Source organism: Xyrauchen texanus, chromosome 36, assembly GCF_025860055.1.
Source record: "Xyrauchen texanus isolate HMW12.3.18 chromosome 36, RBS_HiC_50CHRs, whole genome shotgun sequence".
In the NCBI taxonomy this organism is placed as follows: Eukaryota; Metazoa; Chordata; class Actinopteri; order Cypriniformes; family Catostomidae; genus Xyrauchen; species Xyrauchen texanus.
This window is the reverse complement of record NC_068311.1, coordinates 636,061-658,560: the sequence shown is the minus strand read 5'-3', so window position 1 is coordinate 658,560 and position 22,500 is coordinate 636,061. Positions and strand designations below refer to the sequence as shown.

Genomic DNA, 22,500 nt, shown 5'->3' with positions numbered 1-22,500 from the left:
TTTGAGTTCCATCATAATAGTTTTGTGTTCCCTCGTAATTGTTTTGTGTTCCCTCGTAATTGTTTTGAGTTCCCTCGTAATAGTTTTGTGTTCCATCGTAATAGTTTTGTGTTCCCTCGTAATAGTTTTGAGTTCCATCATAATAGTTTTGTGTTCCCTCGCAATTGTTTTGAGTTCCATCATAATAGTTTTGTGTTCCCTCGCAATTGTTTTGAGTTCCATCATAATAGTTTTGTGTTCCCTTGCAATTGTTTTGAGTTCCATCATAATAGTTTTGAGTTCCCTCGTAATAGTTTTGTGTTCCCTCGTAATAGTTTTGTGTTCCCTCGCAATTGTTTTGAGTTCCATCGTAATAGTTTTGTGTTCCATCATAATAGTTTTGTGTTCCCTCGCAATTGTTTTGAGTTCCATCATAATAGTTTTGAGTTCCCTCGCAATTGTTTTGAGTTCCATCATAATAAGTTTTGTGTTCCCTCGCAATTGTTTTGAGTTCCATCATAATAAGTTTTGTGTTCCCTCGTAATAGTTTTGAGTTCCATCATAATAGTTTTGTGTTCCCTCGCAATTGTTTTGAGTTCCATCATAATAGTTTTGAGTTCCCTCGCAATTGTTTTGAGTTCCATCATAATAAGTTTTGTGTTCCCTCGCAATTGTTTTGAGTTCCATCATAATAGTTTTGTGTTCCCTCGCAATTGTTTTGTGTTCCCTCGCAATTGTTTTGAGTTCCATCATAATACGTTATGTGTTCCCTCGTAATAGTTTTGAGTTCCATCATAATAGTTTTGTGTTCCCTCGCAATTGTTTTGAGTTCCATCATAATAGTTTTGAGTTCCCTCGTAATAGTTTTGAGTTCCATCATAATAGTTTTGTGTTCCCTCGCAATTGTTTTGAGTTCCATCATAATAGTTTTGAGTTCCCTCGCAATTGTTTTGAGTTCCATCATAATAGTTTTGAGTTCCCTCGCAATTGTTTTGAGTTCCATCATAATAAGTTTTGTGTTCCCTCGCAATTGTTTTGAGTTCCATCATAATAGTTTTGTGTTCCCTCGCAATTGTTTTGAGTTCCATCATAATAAGTTTTGTGTTCCCTCGCAATTGTTTTGAGTTCCATCATAAGTTTTGTGTTCCCTCGTAATAGTTTTGAGTTCCATCATAATAGTTTTGTGTTCCCTCGCAATTGTTTTGAGTTCCATCATAATAAGTTTTGTGTTCCCTCGCAATTGTTTTGAGTTCCATCATAATAGTTTTGTGTTCCCTCGCAATTGTTTTGAGTTCCATCATAATAGTTTTGAGTTCCATCATAATAAGTTTTGTGTTCCCTCGCAATTGTTTTGAGTTCCATCATAATAGTTTTGTGTTCCCTCGCAATTGTTTTGAGTTCCATCATAATAGTTTTGTGTTCCCTCGCAATTGTTTTGAGTTCCATCATAATAAGTTTTGTGTTCCCTCGCAATTGTTTTGAGTTCCATCATAATAGTTTTGTGTTCCCTCGCAATTGTTTTGAGTTCCATCATAATAGTTTTGAGTTCCCTCGCAATTGTTTTGAGTTCCCTCGCAATTGTTTTGAGTTCCATCATAATAAGTTTTGTGTTCCCTCGCAATTGTTTTGAGTTCCATCATAATAGTTTTGAGTTCCCTCGCAATTGTATTGAGTTCCATCATAATAGTTTTGTGTTCCCTCGCAATTGTTTTGAGTTCCATCATAATAGTTTTGTGTTCCCTCGCAATTGTTTTGAGTTCCATCATAATAGTTTTGTGTTCCCTCGCAATTGTTTTGAGTTCCATCATAATAAGTTTTGTGTTCCCTCGCAATTGTTTTGAGTTCCATCATAATAGTTTTGAGTTCCCTCGCAATTGTTTTGAGTTCCATCATAATAGTTTTGAGTTCCATCATAATAGTTTTGTGTTCCCTCGCAATTGTTTTGAGTTCCATCATAATAGTTTTGAGTTCCCTCGCAATTGTTTTGAGTTCCATCATAATAAGTTTTGTGTTCCCTCGCAATTGTTTTGAGTTCCATCATAATAGTTTTGTGTTCCCTCGCAATTGTTCTGAGTTCCATCATAATAAGTTTTGTGTTCCCTCGCAATTGTTTTGAGTTCCATCATAATAAGTTTTGTGTTCCCTCGTAATAGTTTTGAGTTCCATCATAATAGTTTTGAGTTCCTCATGAATTGTTTTGAGTTCCATCATAATAAGTTTTGTGTTCCTCGCAATTGTTTTGAGTTCCATCATAATAGTTTTGTGTTCCTCGCAATTGTTTTGAGTTCCATCATAATAAGTTTTGTGTTCCCTCGCAATTGTTTTGAGTTCCATCATAATAAGTTTTGTGTTCCCTCGTAATAGTTTTGAGTTCCATCATAATAGTTTTGTGTTCCCTCGCAATTGTTTTGAGTTCCATCATAATAGTTTTGAGTTCCCTCGTAATAGTTTTGAGTTCCATCATAATAGTTTTGTGTTCCCTCGCAATTGTTTTGAGTTCCATCATAATAGTTTTGTGTTCCCTCGCAATTGTTTTGAGTTTCATCATAATAGTTTTGAGTTCCCTCGCAATTGTTTTGAGTTCCATCATAATAAGTTTTGTGTTCCCTCGCAATTGTTTTGAGTTCCATCATAATAGTTTTGTGTTCCTCGCAATTGTTTTGAGTTCCATCATAATAAGTTTTGTGTTCCTCACAATTGTTTTGAGTTCCATCATAAGTTTTGTGTTCCCTCGTAATAGTTTTGAGTTCCATCATAATAGTTTTGTGTTCCCTCGCAATTGTTTTGAGTTCCATCATAATAGTTTTGAGTTCCATCATAATAAGTTTTGTGTTCCCTCGCAATTGTTTTGAGTTCCATCATAATAGTTTTGTGTTCCTCACAATTGTTTTGAGTTCCATCATAATAGTTTTGTGTTCCTCATAATTGTTTTGAGTTCCATCATAATAAGTTTTGTGTTCCTCATAATTGTTTTGAGTTCCATCATAATAGTTTTGTGTTCCTCGTAATTGTTTTGAGTTCCATCATAATAGTTTTGAGTTCCCTCGCAATTGTTTTGAGTTCCATCATAATAAGTTTTGTGTTCCCTCGCAATTGTTTTGAGTTCCATCATAATAGTTTTGAGTTCCCTCGCAATTGTTTTGAGTTCCATCATAATAGTTTTGTGTTCCCTCGCAATTGTTTTGAGTTCCATCATAATAGTTTTGTGTTCCCTCGCAATTGTTTTGAGTTCCATCATAATAGTTTTGTGTTCCCTCGCAATTGTTTTGAGTTCCATCATAATAAGTTTTGTGTTCCCTTGCAATTGTTTTGAGTTCCATCATAATAAGTTTTGTGTTCCTCGCAATTGTTTTGAGTTCCATCATAATAGTTTTGTGTTCCCTCGCAATTGTTTTGAGTTCCATCATAATAGTTTTGTGTTCCCTCGCAATTGTTTTGAGTTCCATCATAATAGTTTTGTGTTCCCTCGCAATTGTTTTGAGTTCCATCATAATAAGTTTTGAGTTCCCTCGCAATTGTTTTGAGTTCCATCATAATAGTTTTGTGTTCCCTCGCAATTGTTTTGAGTTCCATCATAATAGTTTTGTGTTCCCTCGCAATTGTTTTGAGTTCCATCATAATAGTTTTGTGTTCCCTCGCAATTTTTTTGAGTTCCATCCTAATAGTTTTGCGTTCCTTTGGAATAGTTTTGTGTTCCCTCGCAATTGTTTTGAGTTCCATCGTAATAAGTTTTGTGTTCTCTCGCAATTGTTTTGAGTTCCCTCGCAATTGTTTTGAGTTCCATCCTAATAGTTTTGCGTTCCTTTGGAATAGTTTTGCGTTCCACTCATAACTGCTCTCGCGCCCTCAGTCTGACATCTGGCCCCTTTTTATTTTCCCCGTCTCTCACTGTGAACATAAAAACAGCAATTTATCCCAGATGAATTACCTCTTCTTCTCTCCTCAGACGAACGCTCGACCAAGTCCTCGCCTCCACTGTGGTCTTTTTACAGTGAATATCAAGGTTAAAATATGGTTGTTTTCGTAAACCAATGGTACATTTATTGCGAGGGAACGCAAAACTATTTTCAAAAACAAATTCCCGCCCTGTCCTTCTCATTGCTGATATGAGAAATCGGAATTTGAACTAGTAAGAAATTAATGGTAGATATCTGTAATTGCGTTTTCAATTTAACTTTAGTAATAAGTAACATGGCACTAGCAATGCCAAGATCATGGGTTCAAAGGTCACTTTGGATGAAAGCATCCGCCAAATGCATAAATGTAAACGTAATAATAAACACATCTGGTGCTACGAATTAATGAAATGTTAATTAAAGTGAGTTAAAACCAAATAACAGTACAACGCATGAGTATTTGATGTTTTAATAATAGATTCCCATATACAAATTGGATATTGTTGGCCACTTCACCAGACTCAGGCATATAACTGTGTGCCAAATAAAAACACATGCAGCGAGAGTTAAACAAGTTAAAAGAAAAGCAGTATGGAAGAATGCGTCTCACTCCGAACATCATCCATTTTCATATGGCAATGCAGGATGTTGCTTTCCGTGTAGTGGGATGTGCATACTTGTGAATGTGTTATCTCCGTTTCTAGCAGTCAACGGTTAGCTTATACACATTACATACACACAAATGATCCTTCAAAGAACATAGAATAATACAAAATGCAGTAAGCAGTTGTAAAAATTACACAATAAAGGTTCCATCGTCCACTAATTGGTCCATTTCTCCAGTTTCAATGTCAAAATATCTGAAAAAAAAAAAAGAATACAAAAAACAATATACACTTTAAGATTACAAAAGACGTTTAAAAAAATGAAAACGAGGTTAAGAATACAGACTGTCAGGGTTAAAACGCTGTATTATGTGTTCTGTGCGATCACATGTAGCATGTGCACAAAACACATTAGAGTTCAGTGGCTTCACATATTCTAAAATATGAGCAAACACTCAGAATTCGGCCTGTAGTAGAAGCATTTCCATTCACCAATCAGTAATGTAGCCAAACTGATCAAGCTAACGTATGCTAGCGTTAGAGGCGTCCATATAGTAGTAAATCCAAGCCAATGCATTTTAATAGAAGGCCAATTTAACTTTGACACAATTATATGCAGACTTCAGGAAAGGCTGTTTTTAATGATATGGCTAATAACAGTTAGCATGAATTTTCATGCTAGCCCAGCTAGCTTGTCCGTTTGAGTATTTCTGGTCTACACAAGAGAGAATTATAAATGTAATATTTTACGTAATATGAACTTTAGAGATGACAATATCCTCAAACTGCGAAATGAAAATCATTTATCGTTTATAATAACGAAACTGATCCTCCTCATAACAGTACCTGATTAATGTCGCTGTAATTAACAGTACGTGTGAAATACACATTTAAATAAACGTCTTGAACATGACAATGCACAAAGATGCTAAATAGGGTTCCCGCTCTTTTCAAAGCACAGTTTTCCAGGATAATTGATGTGCTTTTATAAGCAAAAACACACCAGAGGTGATGATGTATACACACATTCATTTTGAAGCATGCAGCACATGCAGATTATATATTTAATTAAATCGCAGTTTAATTATCACACTAGGACATGTTGCAATTTTAATTAGATTTTTTTGGCATTCAAACTAGGGATGTAGAAAGCTACTATAGTCAGTGGGTTGTCTGAACGACTAGTCGGTGTTAAGGAACCTATTAAAGTATAATTATGCTCCGTTAGCCTCAATGTTAAGTACAAGCACCTGGGACGGATTACTGACCGGGCTAATGGGGCCAGTGCCCAGGGGCCCTTGACTACCAGGGGGCCTTTGACTGCCCGGGGTACCCTGGGCTTTAAGGCTCCGCCATCTAGTTTGGTGATCCCCCCCCCCCCCACTTGAAAACCCTTTTGGGCATGAACAAAGAACCCCCCACCCCCCCAACAACTATTGACCATGAACAACAAACACCCCCCCCCAAACAACTATTGACCATGAACAACAAACACCCCCCCCCAAACAACTATTGACCATGAACAACAAACACCCCCCAAACAACTATTGACCATGAACAACAAACACCCCCAACAACTATTGACCATGAACAACAAACCCCCCAACAACTATTGACCATGAACAACAAACACCCCCCAACAACTATTGACCATGAACAACACCCCCCCAACAACTATTGACCATGAACAACAAACACCCCCCCCAACAACTATTGGGTGGAGGGGGGCCCTTGGAGATAATTGGCCCCAGGACCTTTGCAAGTTATAATCCATCCCTGCCTGGCACATCCATCTTCTATATCCGCTGGTCATATTAAGGGTTGCGGGTAGAGCTGGAGCCTCTCCCAGCTGTCTCGGGCCGAAGGCAGGGAAACATCCTGGACAGGTATCCCGTCCATCACAGGGCTAACACACAGACAAACACACTCACACTATTATCTACGAGCAATTTAGAGTTTCCAATTCAATTAACCTGCATATTTTTGGACTGTCGGGGAAACCCACATGAACACAGGGAGAACATGCAAACTCCACACAGAAAAGGCCTTGATGAGCCGGAACTCCCGGTGGACCTTCTTCCTGTGAGGCAACATTGCTACCCACTGAGCCAAAACAAATTCTGAGACGTTCTATAGCTAATGCCATTTTGACGACTGGGATTCAATGATTCTGTCCCTTTTTTTCACATCACGGAAATCAAAAATCCTACATGTGGTAACCGCGGTATAAGCGGACACGGATCGTTAATTTCTTATTGAAAATTCATTCACATCCCAAAGTTTGAAGGCCGCATCACCATATTACCGCCTCAGGTTGTGAACCATTAACCGACGTCTAATATTTACAACTTAACCTCGTGAGACCCCGTGTACACATGCGTGGACCTTATGTTTTGTCTTCGCTTTCCAGGACGTATGAGAACTCTAGCAGGTCTGCTCAGTGCTTGAATGGTAAATATGGGTGTCAAATGTAATTAGGAATGATATGACATTGTCCTTTCAAGAAGTCTGCATTACAAAGTCACATACGATAATATTTATTGAAATCTACCATTAGCTGGCTAACTCAGCGATCCCAACTTTCCACCAATGTACTTAAATCAACTTGTAAATGTGCAAAATTTAGCAAGAGGCATAGCAGGCGTAAGGATGTGCCTACTGCGTGCTACAACCGTGTAAATGTGTTTCTTAACTACAGAGAACTTGCCTTGAACTCGACATCCACATCGAGATTCAGCTAGCTCGAAACAGTCAAGTGAAAATGGTGATAAACATCCGTTTGCAGCGGCGGCAGCATTGTTAGCTTGGCAAAAAACATAATATATGAAATCGTTCAGACCCCGCCCTTTTCTAGAACACATTAATCTAGTTAAACATGCACGTCTATGAAGCGGAAAACTCCCTACGATATCCTAGCGTTCCGACAATTGTGCTTTACTCTCTTCTGCCAAACGGCAACGCAAACGGTGCACTTTCCGAAGCGCTAGCACACAATAACATTAAACCATTAATCCCCTAAAACTGGCAAACATTCAATGCAACTGTCACTATGTACAATATAGGATCTTCATATATTAATTGTTCAATGCATGTTGTCCTCTGCCATTATAGAGCAGTCTGAATATGTACATATATAAACCGCTGAAGACTCAACAATCAATTAAATAAAAAGAAAACACAATGGCCGTGGCTTTAGCAGCGTTATTCGCTGCGATGCGAGGCTAAATAGGACGCCAGAGGAGTTTCTGCAAACAAAAGTCTCGATCGTTTGCAGTCTATCCGGTCTGTCCGTGGCGGAGCAGAAGTTAGCGTAGAGGAAGTCGTTGACGTGCATCGTCGCTCCTGTGTTGATGTCTACTCGATGCTAATGTGCAACTAAACTAGCGTGTTTTGTTGGAGACAGAGTGAAGGGTGTGGGGTTGTAACACTGTGAATGATTGGCTCTGGATTGCAGAAATATGGAAGTCAGCTCTTTGGAATGATGGCGGCGCTCCGGCTATACCACGGTCCCACTCGGCGAGTTTCCATTCTGTGCCGACAGTGGTTGGGACAGGTGCTGGTACAATCAGAAACAAGGCAAAAAAACAGTGTCGTGATCAGTAGCGTTTTCATTAGACCATTAAAAAATAAGACATTTGCTTTACATTACAAATATAATGTATCATAGTGTCCAAAAACATCTCCAAACAAATAAAAGATAATAATTGTACATAAGAACTAATTGCACATGCAAACACAACAATGACTAAAGGTTTGTATAGCATGCACACATGATTTTAGTCATGAGATTTCACAGAATGAGTTTCATTCTGTGTCATTTGAGTCATCATTGAGTCTGTGTCGTGTATTTGGCACCATCTCCTGGTGGTCATATGTAACATTGTGCTTCATGTGGATTATCTAATGATCTATACATCTGATTATCTTGTGTGTGGACTCGATTGAAAGATAATCACAGACTCTAAATAATCATATGTGATGTTTTATGCTCCATATAAGCGAAAACGCAGCATATAAGCAACACTAACATAATAGTTAAAGACATATATTTAGCTGTTACTCGCTATATTTTCATCTGTGAGTAAAACAAATAGTCTGGTTGTATTTTACTCTTTGAGATCTTTCCAACGACATATGACACATGGATATTTGATGAGATTGATGTTTTTACTAATTGCAATAATATGTACAGTGACAAGTTTTATTACTTACTAATATACAAATAGTTTTCTCTTGATTTAAACATAAACGTTACTTAATTTTGTTAATATCTTATGTAATTTTGCTTCACAGGTACATTTGTGTTATTTAAAGAACATTTAGATTGATTATTATTAAACAGATACATTTGGCTATATTAAGGTAATAATGTATCGTTTTGATTATGCATGAAAGACATTTTCTGTTAGCTAATACTGTTGGTACTTAACGATACTTAAATTTTGTCAAATGTTATTTTATCATTAGTTTTCATCATTTTGTTTAACTTTTAGATTTTGAAAAATGTAAAAAATTCCAAGTACTATTTACAAGTATTTACACTGATAGGTAGAACACGTGCTAAAACGGTACTCTCTCTTTAAGAATAGCATCAGTTGAAGTCGAGAGTGGAGTCACATCAGTGCTATGTTTTGGACACACATTATATTTTATATTATAATTTTTTATAATTAATTAACACATTTCATAATTGTATTCTGAATACGGACTCACCGCGTTGCCCGGTCTTGCCCAAGTACAGATGAGGCCTTCTTGACACGCCGTGATGATGCAATCGTTCATGAAGACGAGCACGGTAAGGCGCTCGTGAGCAATTTTCTTACACACCAACGGCTCCAGAAGCGGCACTTCATTCATGCGTGGACAAAGCGTGGTGCCCAGAACTTTTGCGCCATCCAGTCGGGTACTGCGTGGCGGGACGTTGATCTTATCGTTGCTTTTGCTAATGTTTCCAAGGCTGTGGTAACGTTTGTGCTCCTTTTCCCCGGCCACTCCTGATTTGTCCGATTTGCGCTCTTGTAGCGACAGCGTCGCAAAGCGACCGATGCTGAACGGGGTGATACTGCCTCCGCAACTGCTTCCTCCCGTTCCTCCGCTCTCTGTCGCCCCCTGGATCTTGGAAGTGTTGGCAACAGTGGGGTGCGGGAGCGAATTGGACCGGGATAGCGAACGAGGCAACGGAAGAGGCAACGTAGACGTCTGGTGGGGGTTGGAGGGGTGATGGTGACCTTCGACGGCGCTACTTCCACTGGTGTTGTTCAAAGCTGCGCTACCTGATGACGGGATTGTGGGACCAAATGTGTTTGTGAGGGTGCGGGAGAGCGGTAGGCGAGGGTACAGAATGTCGTCTGTTAGATCCCACAAACAGAACTGCGTGTCCTGCCCGACTGATCCGAAACGATATGACACCGAAGATGCGCCGCCTTTAGAACTGTGTCGCGAGAGGCGCGAGAGCGTGCTGCTAGTGCGTACCCGACCAAAGTGCAGCGCCCCCTGCTGGAGATCCTCTTCACTGCCGCTGAGCTCCATCGGTTCGTCATCTTCTAAGTTGGTAGTGAAGGGATCGAACGCCACGACGTTGACCCAAGACTTGTGACCGTGGCCGCGAGCTACCACGCGACTCTCGGCGAACGACCACACCGTGACCAGGTCGTCCTCTCCACCTGTTGCAAGATACTTCCCGTCGGGGCTCCAAGATACGCACAGCAGGCCGCCAAAGTAGCTCTTCATCACACCCTGCAACTCCATCGAATCGAAGTGGAAGACGCGCAGACACCCGTCCTGGCCAACGCAAGCGACATGGACGCCATCAGGCGAGAAGGCGAACTCATTCAGCCCGCCCTCGCCCACCACCCAGCGGAGTAACGGGTTACGAGGGGTCTTCGCCTTGCAGGAGTAGACGGCGAATCCCTCGCCCTGGCGCAGCAGACAGTACTGCGGTGTGGTGGTACCACACGGGTGCTCCACGTTATAGAGGTAGAGGTGACCGCTGGCGTGGGACGCCAGAAACAGGTTCTCCGACTTTGGCAACCACTTTAGACAGGTCACCTTCGATTTGTCAATCATCCTCTGAGGAACAGAGTATATACACAAATATATATTTACACATACAGCTGTAAGAACATCTCAACGTCACATTTCACTACAAATTCAAAAAACAAAACATAAGAAATGTACTGTATATTGCATAAAGAAAATAAATCCTGTTTTTAGGATCATTGTTTTGTGTTGAGTGTGTTTACATGCACATCAATACGTTCACAACTACCAATAATGGGCTTATTTGCGCATTTTCATGAGATTTTAAATCTTTGGGTTATTTTCTGGTTTTGATGTCCAAATATAAGCAAACCTGTTTATTGGATAACATTTACATTTATGCATTTGGCAGATGCTTTTATCCAAAGTGACTTACAGTGCATTAAATGTATACATTTGATCAGATTGTGTGTTCTCTGGGAACACCGTAGAGTGGTGGTGGCGTAGTGCGCTAAAGCACATAAATGGTAATCAGAAGGTTGCTGGTTTGATCCCCACAGTCACCACCATTGTGTCCTTGAGTAAGACACTTAACTCCAGGTTGCTCTGGTGGGATTGTCCCTGTAATAAGTGCTCTGTATAATACATTGGTACTCAGAAGGTTGCTGGTTTGATCCCCACAGTCACTACCATTGTGTCCTTGAGTAAGGCACTTAACTCCAGGTTGCTCTGGGGGGATTGTCCCTGTAATAAGTGCACTGTAAGTCACTTTGGATAAAAGCATCTGCCAAATGCATACATGTAAATGTAAATGTAAAACAACAGTAAACCGGTAAGAATGGCAGTAAAGGTGTTTTCATGCAACGTAAAATGTCAGTAATTGGTAAAAATCGAACTTTGCCAATCGGTTTATGCTTGAACCATTTATGACCTTAGAACGATTATTAATGGTTTTCCTTTATCGGGATAAGTTTGTGCATGTAACCGCACCCTTATTGTGAAACTATTTTATTTTCAAATCAAATAAGCAAAAAATATATATTATTGAAACTGTAAAGCATTTATACCAGAGGTCAAACAATACTGGATTTTGCGATACCAATAACTAAGATTATCGGAAAGGCGGATAACCGAATAATTGTCCAATATTTTTTTTTTATCGATTTAGAGAATGTCAAAAAAAAATCTTTACTATTGCAATAAATGAATAAAATTCCACAAGCAGTTTTTTGTAAAAAAAAAAACTCCAAATAAAAAAAATACAAAAAATATTTGGTGCATAATGCAGTACTTTACAGTATAAACAAGCCCGAAACATGCTGGGGACTCTTATTATGAAATTACAGAAAAACTATTAGTAAATTTTTTTTCTCCTAAAAATCAACTATCGGCACCGATTAATCTGTAAAACCGATATATTGGTCTACCTCTAATTGATACATCATGGTAGTATTTGTAAAAAAATTTATTACAGTTTATATACACTGTGTATATATACTGTGTTAGTGTTGTTCGGTACCAAGTCAGTACTAAAACAAAACTGATAGAACGATACCCGTGTTCCTGCTGTACCGGTAATCCTGAGCACCGGCTCAGTCCGGTACCAGCGTGCAGTACGACTGACACACGACTGCTTTAAATGCTCACAGGCTTATTTTGAACATGTGCTTGGTTACTCCTTTTACACTGAAATTGACACTTAATCATATTAAAATCGTGACCTGTCCAAGTGTGAGTAATTAAACCGCTAAAGGCTGCAATCTTACAGTGGACGAGCTGCGCACTTTAAATAAATCCGACCGCTCAAACACCAGAAACTCCACATTGAGAATTATTCACGCTGTACGAGATGACACAGCAGAGCACTAATCTACTGTGAACCGCGCAGCACATGTAAACTATATATTATATAATTAAATCACAGCGTTTGTGTTTAAAATCATCTCAGCTTTATTTATATCGCATTTAAAACAACAGCGTTAACCAAAAGTGCTTCACAGTAATAAAACGTCAAATATAACATTTAAAAACGACCAAATACACTAAAATACAAACACTCCGAAATGCCGTCCTACATTTCATTTATCTTTATTTGACATTATATATCTCTGGGTGTAAATAAAATATCTATGAAAACTGCTTTTGTTTTGTTCTCAATCATGTCGACTGGATCTGAGAAACATTTGTGTTGATATGACAAAGCAATCAAAAGTTACAACATTACAAATATAATTGATCATAGTGTCCAAAAACATCTCCAAACAAATAAAAGATAATAATTGTACATAAGAACTAATTACACATGCAAACACAACAATGACTAAAGGTTTGCATAGCATGCAGACATGATTTTACTCATGAGATTTCACAGAATGAGTTTCATTCTGTGTCATTTGAGTCATCATTGAGTCTGTGTCGTGTATTTGGCGCCATCTCCTGGTGGTCATATGTAACATTGTGCTTCATGTGGATTATCTAATGATCTATACATCTGATTATCTTGTGTGTGGACTCGATTGAAAGATAATCACAGACTCTAAATAATCATATGTGATGTTTTATGTTCTGTTTATGTTTTGTGAAGTTATAAGTGAAAACACGGCATTTAAGCAACACCAACATAATCGTCAAAGACATATATTTAGCTGTTACTCGCTATATTTTCATCTGTGAGTAAAACAAATAATCTGGGTTTCTACCATCTACTTAGGCTTTATGCTTTAGGGAAACCCCAGTCATTTGTTTGTGAGATTCAGCCAAACACGTGTTGAACTGGTGAGTTTATGTTCACAAGAAGGAGAGATTCACCTTTGTGACACTCTTTCCAGAATGTAATACTTTTTTCACAATACGTTTTTGGCTCCTAACGCAAATACATAAGTAGTCACGTACTTGTTCAGTTGAAGTTCAGCTTGATCAACTTAACTGTGCATTGTGTGGTAACAAAAAGCCAAACTGAGTAAGAAAAGGAACTTCCTGCTTTCTATTAGATTAACACATTCAAACTGTCATGAGGAAATTACTAAACGTTTGCGGCTCGTTGAGGGCATTTCAGCTGAAACAGATCTAAAGGGTTCCTGTTTTTTCCCTTAATGAATGAAACGTGTGATGTCATAATGAGGGGGCGTCTCCCAAGCGATCGCATATGGACATAATGGGTCTTAAACGTTTGTTAATTCAACTATCAACTGACTGAACCACGACCAGGAAACAAAACACTTTCACGTCAGGATCATCAGAACTAATGTTGAAATGGAGCATATCTTTCATGAAAATAGTGTTTGACTCAGGATGGGCCGCAGTGTGAGATTAGTTCATGCACTGACGCTTCTGTGATTGGGACTGGCGAGTGAGAACCCTAAACAACAGGTTAAACATATGGGCGATTAAGACACTTTTGAATATCTCATACACACCTCCTCGTTGAAAAGCTTGCTGGTCTCTTTCTTGATGGGGTCCAGATACTGCACCTGTCCAGCGGAGAAGCCCACGATGAGAGCCACGCTGTCATCTGTCGCTGAATACTGATTGAAGTCATGACACGTCGGCTGTGTGCCCTTATATATGCGCTTGTCTATAGGCTTACTGAGATCCACTGCCTATAGATACAGAGAGAGAGAGAGAGAGGTTACAAGACCTGTATTATGTGAAGTTTTATTCATGTAATATTGTATCCTATATATCTACTGACATTTCAATATCGTAGATTTCCTTTGAAAAATGTCTCATTTTATGTACAACAGCAATTATGTATATTTTTCTCCAAAGAATGGAGATGACGGAGTCTCTGAAGACATGAGCTTTGATCTTATTTGTTTGTCAATTTCATATGGCAGATGTGGAGTGTTAAAATACTTTCTGCCCACTCTTGATTGATCTTAAAGAGATGATATGGTTTAAACATCCTTTACTAATCGGACACTTTTACAGAGGAGTAGCAGCAACTAGAATCCAGTAAATCCCACACGTACTAAACAGCAACATACACAATGAAGATTATCAATCAAACATTGATGCACTGGAAACTGGTGACTGATGTCAGATCTAAATGAAAGGGTCGAGAGTGACCTCTTGTGTTGGTTCAGTGAGCATTAAATGCCATTATAAATTCATTTCATGGACTGGGCACAATGTAAGGTTTGCTAAAGCAGTGCCCATCATAAACCAGTGCCCGTTGTTAACAGTGCTGTCGTTAAACAGTGCCCATAATTAGCTAGTTCCTGCTATAAACCATTGGTTTTTGATAGTTATTGCTTAAAAATAGGCAGTGACCATCATAAGCTAGTGCTATCCATAAACCAGTGTCCATCATAAACCAGTGCTGTCTTTATCCAGTGCTATCCATTAGCCAGTGCTATCCATAAACCAGTGCTGTCATAAACCAGTGCTGTCCATAAACCAGTGCTGTCATTAACCAGTGCTGTCCATAAACCAGTGCCCATCATAAACCAGTGCTGTCTTTATCCAGTGCTATCCATAAACCAGTGCTGTCATTAACCAGTGCCCATCATAAACCAGTGCTGTCATTAACCAGTGCTGTCCATAAACCAGTGCCCATCATAAACCAGTGCTGTCTTTATCCAGTGCTATCCATAAACCAGTGCTGTCATTAACCAGTGCCCATCATAAACCAGTGCTGTCATTAACCAGTGCTGTCCATAAACCAGTGCCCATCATAAACCAGTGCTGTCTTTATCCAGTGCTATCCATAAACCAGTGCTGTCATTAACCAGTGCTGTCCATTAACCAGTGCCCATCATAAACCAGTGCTGTCATTAACCAGTGTCCATCTTAAACCAGTGCTGTCATTAACCAGTGCTATCCATAAACTAGTGCCCATCATTAACCAGTGCCCATCATAAACCAGTGCTGTCATTAACCAGTGTCCATCTTAAACCAGTGCTGTCATTAACCAGTGCTATCCATAAACTAGTGCCCATCATTAACCAGTGCCCATCTTAAACCAGTGCTGTCATTAACCAGTGTCCATCTTAAACCAGTGCTGTCATTAACCAGTGTCCATCTTAAACCAGTGCTGTCATTAACCAGTGTCCATCTTAAACCAGTGCTGTCATTAACCAGTGCTATCCATAAACCAGTGTCCATCATAAACCAGTGCTGTCATTAACCAGTGCTATCCATAAACTAGTGCCCATCATTAACCAGTGCCCATCATAAACCAGTGCTGTCATTAACCAGTGCTGTCATTAACCAGTGCCCATCATTAACCAGTGCCCATCATAAACCAGTGCTGTCATTAACCAGTTCTCGCCATAAACTAGTGCCCATCATTAACCAGTGCCCATCATAAACCAGTGCTGTCATGAACCATTGCTCGCCATAAACTAGTGCCCATCATTAACCAGTGCCCATCATAAACCAGTGCTGTCATTAACCAGTGCTGTCATTAACCAGTGCTTGCCATAAACAATGCTGTCATTAACCATTGCTGTCATTAACTGTTCCCATCATAAACCAGTGCTGTCAGTATCCAGTTCCCATCATAAACCAGTGCTGTCAGTATCCAGTTCACGTCATAACCCAGTGCTGTCATTAACCAGTGCTGTCCATTAACCAGTGCCCATCATAAACCAGTGCTGTCATTAACCAGTGTCCATCTTAAACCAGTGCTGTCCATAAACTAGTGCCCATCATTAACCAGTGCCCATCATAAACCAGTGCTGTCATTAACCAGTGCTGTCATTAACCAGTGCCCATCATTAACCAGTGCCCATCATAAACCAGTGCTGTCATTAACCAGTTCTCGCCATAAACTAGTGCCCATCATTAACCAGTGCCCATCATAAACCAGTGCTGTCATGAACCATTGCTCGCCATAAACTAGTGCCCATCATTAACCAGTGCCCATCATAAACCAGTGCTGTCATTAACCAGTGCTGTTATTAACCAGTGCTTGCCATAAACAATGCTGTCATTAACCATTGCTGTCATTAACTGTTCCCATCATAAACCAGTGCTGTCAGTATCCAGTTCCCATCATAAACCAGTGCTGTCAGTATCCAGTTCACGTCATAACCCAGTGCTGTCATTAACCAGTGCTGTCCATTAACCAGTGCCCATCATAAACCAGTGCTGTCATTAACCAGTGTCCATCTTAAACCAGTGCTGTCATTAACCAGTGCTGTCCATAAACTAGTGCCCATCATTAACCAGTGCCCATCATAAACCAGTGCTGTCATTAACCAGTGCTATCCATAAACTAGTGCCCATCATTAACCAGTGCCCATCTTAAACCAGTGCTGTCATTAACCAGTGCTCACAATAAACTAGTGCCCATCATTAACCAGTGCCCATCTTAAACCAGTGCTGTCATTAACCAGTGCTCGCCATAAACTAGTGCCCATCATTAACCAGTGCCCATCATAAACCAGTGCTGTCATTAACCAGTGCTCACCATAAACTAGTGCCCATCATTAACCAGTGCCCATCATAAACCAGTGCTGTCATTAACCAGTGCTGTCATTAACCAGTGCTAGCCATAAACTAGTGCCCATCATTAACCAGTGCCCATCATAAACCAGTGCTGTCATTAACCAGTGCCCATCATAAACCAGTGCTGTCATTAACCAGTGCTCGCCATAAACTAGTGCCCATCATTAACCAGTGCCCATCATAAACCAGTGCTGTCATTAACCAGTGCCCATCATAAACCAGTGCTGTCATTAACCAGTGCTATCCATAAACTAGTGCCCATCATTAACCGGTGCCCATCATAAACCAGTGCTGTCATTAACCAGTGCTATCCATAAACTAGTGCCCATCATTAACCAGTGCCCATCATAAACCAGTGCTGTCATTAACCAGTGCTCGCCATAAACTAGTGCCCATCATTAACCAGTGCCCATCATAAACCAGTGCTGTCATGAACCATTGCTCGCCATAAACTAGTGCCCATCATTAACCAGTGCTGTCATTAACCAGTGCTCGCCATAAACTAGTGCCCATCATTAACCAGTGCCCATCAACAAGTGCTGTCATTACCCATTGCTGTCATTAACTGTTCCCATCATAAACCAGTGCTGTCAGTATCCAGTTCCCGTCATAAACCAGTGCTGTCAGTATCCAGTTCACGTCATAAACCAGTGCTGTCAGTATCCAGTTCACGTCATAAACCAGTGCTGTCAGTATCCAGTTCACGTCATAAACCAGTGCTGTCAGTATCCAGTTCACGTCATAAACCAGTGCTGTCAGTATCCAGTTCAAGTCATAAACCAGTGCTGTCAGTATCCAGTTCACATCATAAACCAGTGCTGTCAGTATCCAGTTCAAGTCATAAACCAGTGCTGTCAGTATCCAGTTCAAGTCATAAACCAGTGCTGTCAGTATCCAGTTCAAGTCATAAACCAGTGCTGTCAGTAACCAGTTCAAGTCATAAACCAGTGCTGTCAGTATCCAGTTCAAGTCATAAACCAGTGCAGTCAGTATCCAGTTCACATCATAAACCAGTGCTGTCAGTATCCAGTTCAAGTCATAAACCAGTGCTGTCAGTATCCAGTTCAAGTCATAAACCAGTGCTGTCAGTATCCAGTTCATATCATAAACCAGTGCTGTCAGTATCCAGTTCACATCATAAACCAGTGCTGTCAGTATCCAGTTCCCGTCATAAACCAGTGCTGTCAGTATCCAGTTCCCGTCATAAACCAGTGCTGTCAGTATCCAGTTCACATCATAAACCAGTGCTGTCAGTATCCAGTTCCCATCATAAACCAGTGCTGTCAGTAACCAGTTCCCGTCATAAACCAGTGCTGTCAGTAACCAGTTCACGTCATAAACCAGTGCTGTCAGTAACTAGTTCACGTCATAAACCAGTGCTGTCAGTATCCAGTTCAAGTCATAAACCAGTGCTGTCAGTATCCAGTTCACGTCATAAACCAGTGCTGTCAGTATCCAGTTCACGTCATAAACCAGTGCTGTCAGTATCCAGTTCCCGTCATAAACCAGTGCTGTCAGTAACCAGTTCACGTCATAAACCAGTGCTGTCAGTATCCAGTTCACGTCATAAACCAGTGCTGTCAGTATCCAGTTCCCGTCATAAACCAGTGCTGTCAGTAACTAATTCACGTCATAAACCAGTGCTGTCAGTATCCAGTTCCCGTCATAAACCAGTGCTGTCAGTATCCAGTTCCCGTCATAAACCAGTGCTGTCAGTATCCAGTTCCCGTCATAAACCAGTGCTGTCATTAACCAGTGCCCATCATAAACCAGTGCTGTCATTAACCAGTGCTGTCCATAAACCAGTGCTGTCCATAAACCAGTGTCCATCATAAACCAGTGCTGTCTTTATCCAGTGCTATCCATAAACCAGTGCTGTCTTTATCCAGTGCTATCCATAAACCAGTGCTGTCCATAAACCAGTGCCCATCATAAACCAGTGCTGTCATTAACCAGTGCTGTCATTAACCAGTGCTGTCCATAAACCAGTGTCCATCATAAACCAGTGCTGTCTTTATCCAGTGCTATCCATAAACCAGTGCTGTCCATAAACCAGTGCCCATCATAAACCAGTGCTGTCATTAACCAGTGCTGTCCATAAACCAGTGCCCATCATAAACCAGTGCTGTCTTTATCCAGTGCTATCCATAAACCAGTGCTGTCATTAACCAGTGCTGTCCATTAACCAGTGCCCATCATAAACCAGTGCCCATCATAAACCAGTGCTGTCTTTATCCAGTGCTATCCATAAACCAGTGCTGTCATTAACCAGTGCTGTCCATTAACCAGTGCCCATCATAAACCAGTGCTGTCATTAACCACTGTCCATCTTAAACCAGTGCTGTCATTAACCAGTGCTATCCATAAACTAGTGCCCATCATTAACCAGTGCCCATCATAAACCAGTGCTGTCATTAACCAGTGTCCATCTTAAACCAGTGCTGTCATTAAACAGTGCTATCCATAAACCAGTGTCCATCATAAACCAGTGCTGTCATTAACCAGTGCTATCCATAAACTAGTGCCCATCATTAACCAGTGCCCATCATAAACCAGTGCTGTCATTAACCAGTGCTATCCATAAACTAGTGCCCATCATTAACCAGTGCCCATCATAAACCAGTGCTGTCATTAACCAGTGCTCGCCATAAACTAGTGCCCATCATTAACCAGTGCCCATCATAAACCAGTGCTGTCATGAACCATTGCTCGCCATAAACTAGTGCCCATCATTAACCAGTGCCCATCATAAACCAGTGCTGTCATTAACCAGTGCTTGCCATAAACAATGCTGTCATTAACTATTGCTGTCATTAACTGTTCCCATCATAAACCAGTGCTGTCAGTATCCAGTTCCCATCATAAACCAGTGCTGTCAGTATCCAGTTCACGTCATAACCCAGTGCTGTCAGTATCCAGTTCACGTCATAAACCAGTGCTGTCAGTAACTAGTTCCCGTCATAAACCAGTGCTGTCAGTAACTAGTTCACGTCATAAACCAGTGCTGTCAGTAACCAGTTCACGTCATAAACCAGTGCTGTCAGTATCCAGTTCACGTCATAACCCAGTGCTGTCAGTATCCAGTTCACGTCATAAACCAGTGCTGTCAGTAACTAGTTCCCGTCATAAACCAGTGCTGTCAGTAACTAGTTCCCGTCATAAACCAGTGCTGTCAGTATCCAGTTCACATCATAAACCAGTGCTGTCAGTATCCAGTTCCCGTCATAAACCAGTGCTGTCAGTATCCAGTTCACGTCATAAACCAGTGCTGTCAGTATCCAGTTCACGTCATAAACCAGTGCTGTCAGTAACTAGTTCCCGTCATAAACCAGTGCTGTCAGTAACTAGTTCCCGTCATAAACCAGTGCTGTCAGTAACCAGTTCACGTCATAAACCAGTGCTGTCAGTATCCAGTTCACGTCATAAACCAGTGCTGTCAGTAACCAGTTCACGTCATAAACCAGTGCTGTCAGTAACTAGTTCCCGTCATAAACCAGTGCTGTCAGTAACCAGTTCACGTCATAAACCAGTGCTGTCAGTATCCAGTTCCCATCATAAACCAGTGCTGTCAGTATCCAGTTCCCGTCATAAACCAGTGCTGTCAGTATCCAGTTCACGTCATAAACCAGTGCTGTCAGTATCCAGTTCCCATCATAAACCAGTGCTGTCAGTATCCAGTTCAAGTCATAAACCAGTGCTGTCAGTATCCAGTTCACATCATAAACCAGTGCTGTCAGTATCCAGTTCACGTCATAAACCAGTGCTGTCAGTATCCAGTTCACGTCATAAACCAGTGCTGTCAGTATCCAGTTCCCATCATAAACCAGTGCTGTCAGTATCCAGTTCACATCATAAACCAGTGCTGTCAGTATCCAGTTTACGTCATAAACCAGTGCTGTCAGTATCCAGTTCACATCATAAACCAGTGCTGTCAGTAACTAGTTCCCGTCATAAACCAGTGCTGTCAGTAACTAGTTCCCGTCATAAACCAGTGCTGTCAGTAACCAGTTCACGTCATAAACCAGTGCTGTCAGTAACCAGTTCACGTCATAAACCAGTGCTGTCAGTATCCAGTTCACGTCATAAACCAGTGCTGTCAGTATCCAGTTCACGTCATAAACCAGTGCTGTCAGTATCCAGTTCACGTCATAAACCAGTGCTGTCAGTATCCAGTTCACATCATAAACCAGTGCAGTCAGTATCCAGTTCACATCATAAACCAGTGCAGTCAGTATCCAGTTCACATCATAAACCAGTGCTGTTATAAACCAGTTTACGTCATAAACCAGTGCTGTCAGTATCCAGTTCACATCATAAACCAGTGCTGTCAGTATCCAGTTCACATCATAAACCAGTGCTGTCAGTATCCAGTTCACGTCATAAACCAGTGCTGTCAGTAACCAGTTCACATCATAAACCAGTGCTGTCAGTAACCAGTTCACATCATAAACCATTGCTGTCATTAACTGTTCCCATCATAAACCAGTGCTGTCAGTATCCAGTTCAAGTCATAAACCAGTGCTGTCAGTATCCAGTTTCCGTCATAAACCAGTGCTGTCAGTAACCAGTTCCCGTCATAAACCAGTGCTGTCAGTATCCAGTTCACGTCATAAACCAGTGCTGTCAGTATCCAGTTCACATCATAAACCAGTGCTGTCAGTATCCAGTTCACATCATAAACCAGTGCTGTCAGTAACTAGTTCACGTCATAAACCAGTGCTGTCAGTATCCAGTTCACATCATAAACCAGTGCTGTCAGTATCCAGTTCACGTCATAAACCAGTGCTGTCAGTATCCAGTTCACATCATAAACCAGTGCTGTCAGTATCCAGTTCACGTCATAAACCAGTGCTGTCAGTATCCAGTTCACATCATAAACCAGTGCTGTCAGTATCCAGTTCAAGTCATAAACCAGTGCAGTCAGTATCCAGTTCACATCATAAACCAGTGCTGTTATAAACCAGTTTACGTCATAAAAAGTGCCCATCATAACTCAGTAACCCATGATAAACCAGTGCCCATTTCTTTTTGCATCATGTAATTTGCATTAAATATTCAAATGAATAAAGCGACCAGAACCGCCGGTCCGAATCTATCAAACAGGAGCGGATCATTCGGGATAAATCTGCGGTGATGCTCGAGAGATGGTGCCGAGCTCGAGCCCGTCCGTACCTTTTTAATGTTCGTGTAGGTGTAGAAGTAAAGTTCCCTGCCGATGTTGAAACACACACGCTCCGATTCCTCGCTCGGGTCCTCCGGCTTCAGCTTCACCATCGACACCCGGACCGGCGGCAGGAAGCCCGGAGAGGAGTTGGTCGCGGCGGCGGTGGCGGCGGACCCGGGCCCCTGCACCAGCCCAACAGCAGCACCGCCGCCCGTGATGGAGCCCGTGCCCGCACCGGGACCCACCGTGAGTCCCGCCGAGGGCCCCCGCGACAGCCCGGCCCGCTGCTGCGAGTCGGAGAGTGTGAGCAGCTTGTAGAATCCCTCCCGCGTCCGGAACTGTGATTTAATCTCGTTGATATCCTTCAGAGCGCCTCCATCTCCGGCCATCTTTAGTCCCGACGCGCCACACACAGGAAACGCCG

The 22,500-nt window shown here is 41.1% G+C and overlaps 1 protein-coding gene across 1 annotated transcript in view; it reads right to left on the bottom strand.

Annotated features, from left to right (window-relative positions):
- Positions 1-6,166: 6,166 nt before the first annotated feature.
- Positions 6,167-22,500, bottom strand: part of LOC127630205 (WD repeat-containing protein 20-like) — a 16,375-nt gene continuing 41 nt past the window's right edge. The window contains exons 1-4 of the mRNA XM_052107683.1: positions 22,085-22,500; positions 13,876-14,058; positions 9,194-10,549; positions 6,167-8,036 (exon numbers count right to left, since the gene is read on the bottom strand). The exon at positions 22,085-22,500 is cut by the window's right edge and continues 41 nt beyond it. Coding sequence (XP_051963643.1) covers positions 7,977-8,036; positions 9,194-10,549; positions 13,876-14,058; positions 22,085-22,465 — 1,980 coding nt within the window. The 5' untranslated portion in view covers positions 22,466-22,500 and the 3' untranslated portion in view covers positions 6,167-7,976. The remainder of the gene's footprint in view (positions 8,037-9,193; positions 10,550-13,875; positions 14,059-22,084) is intronic.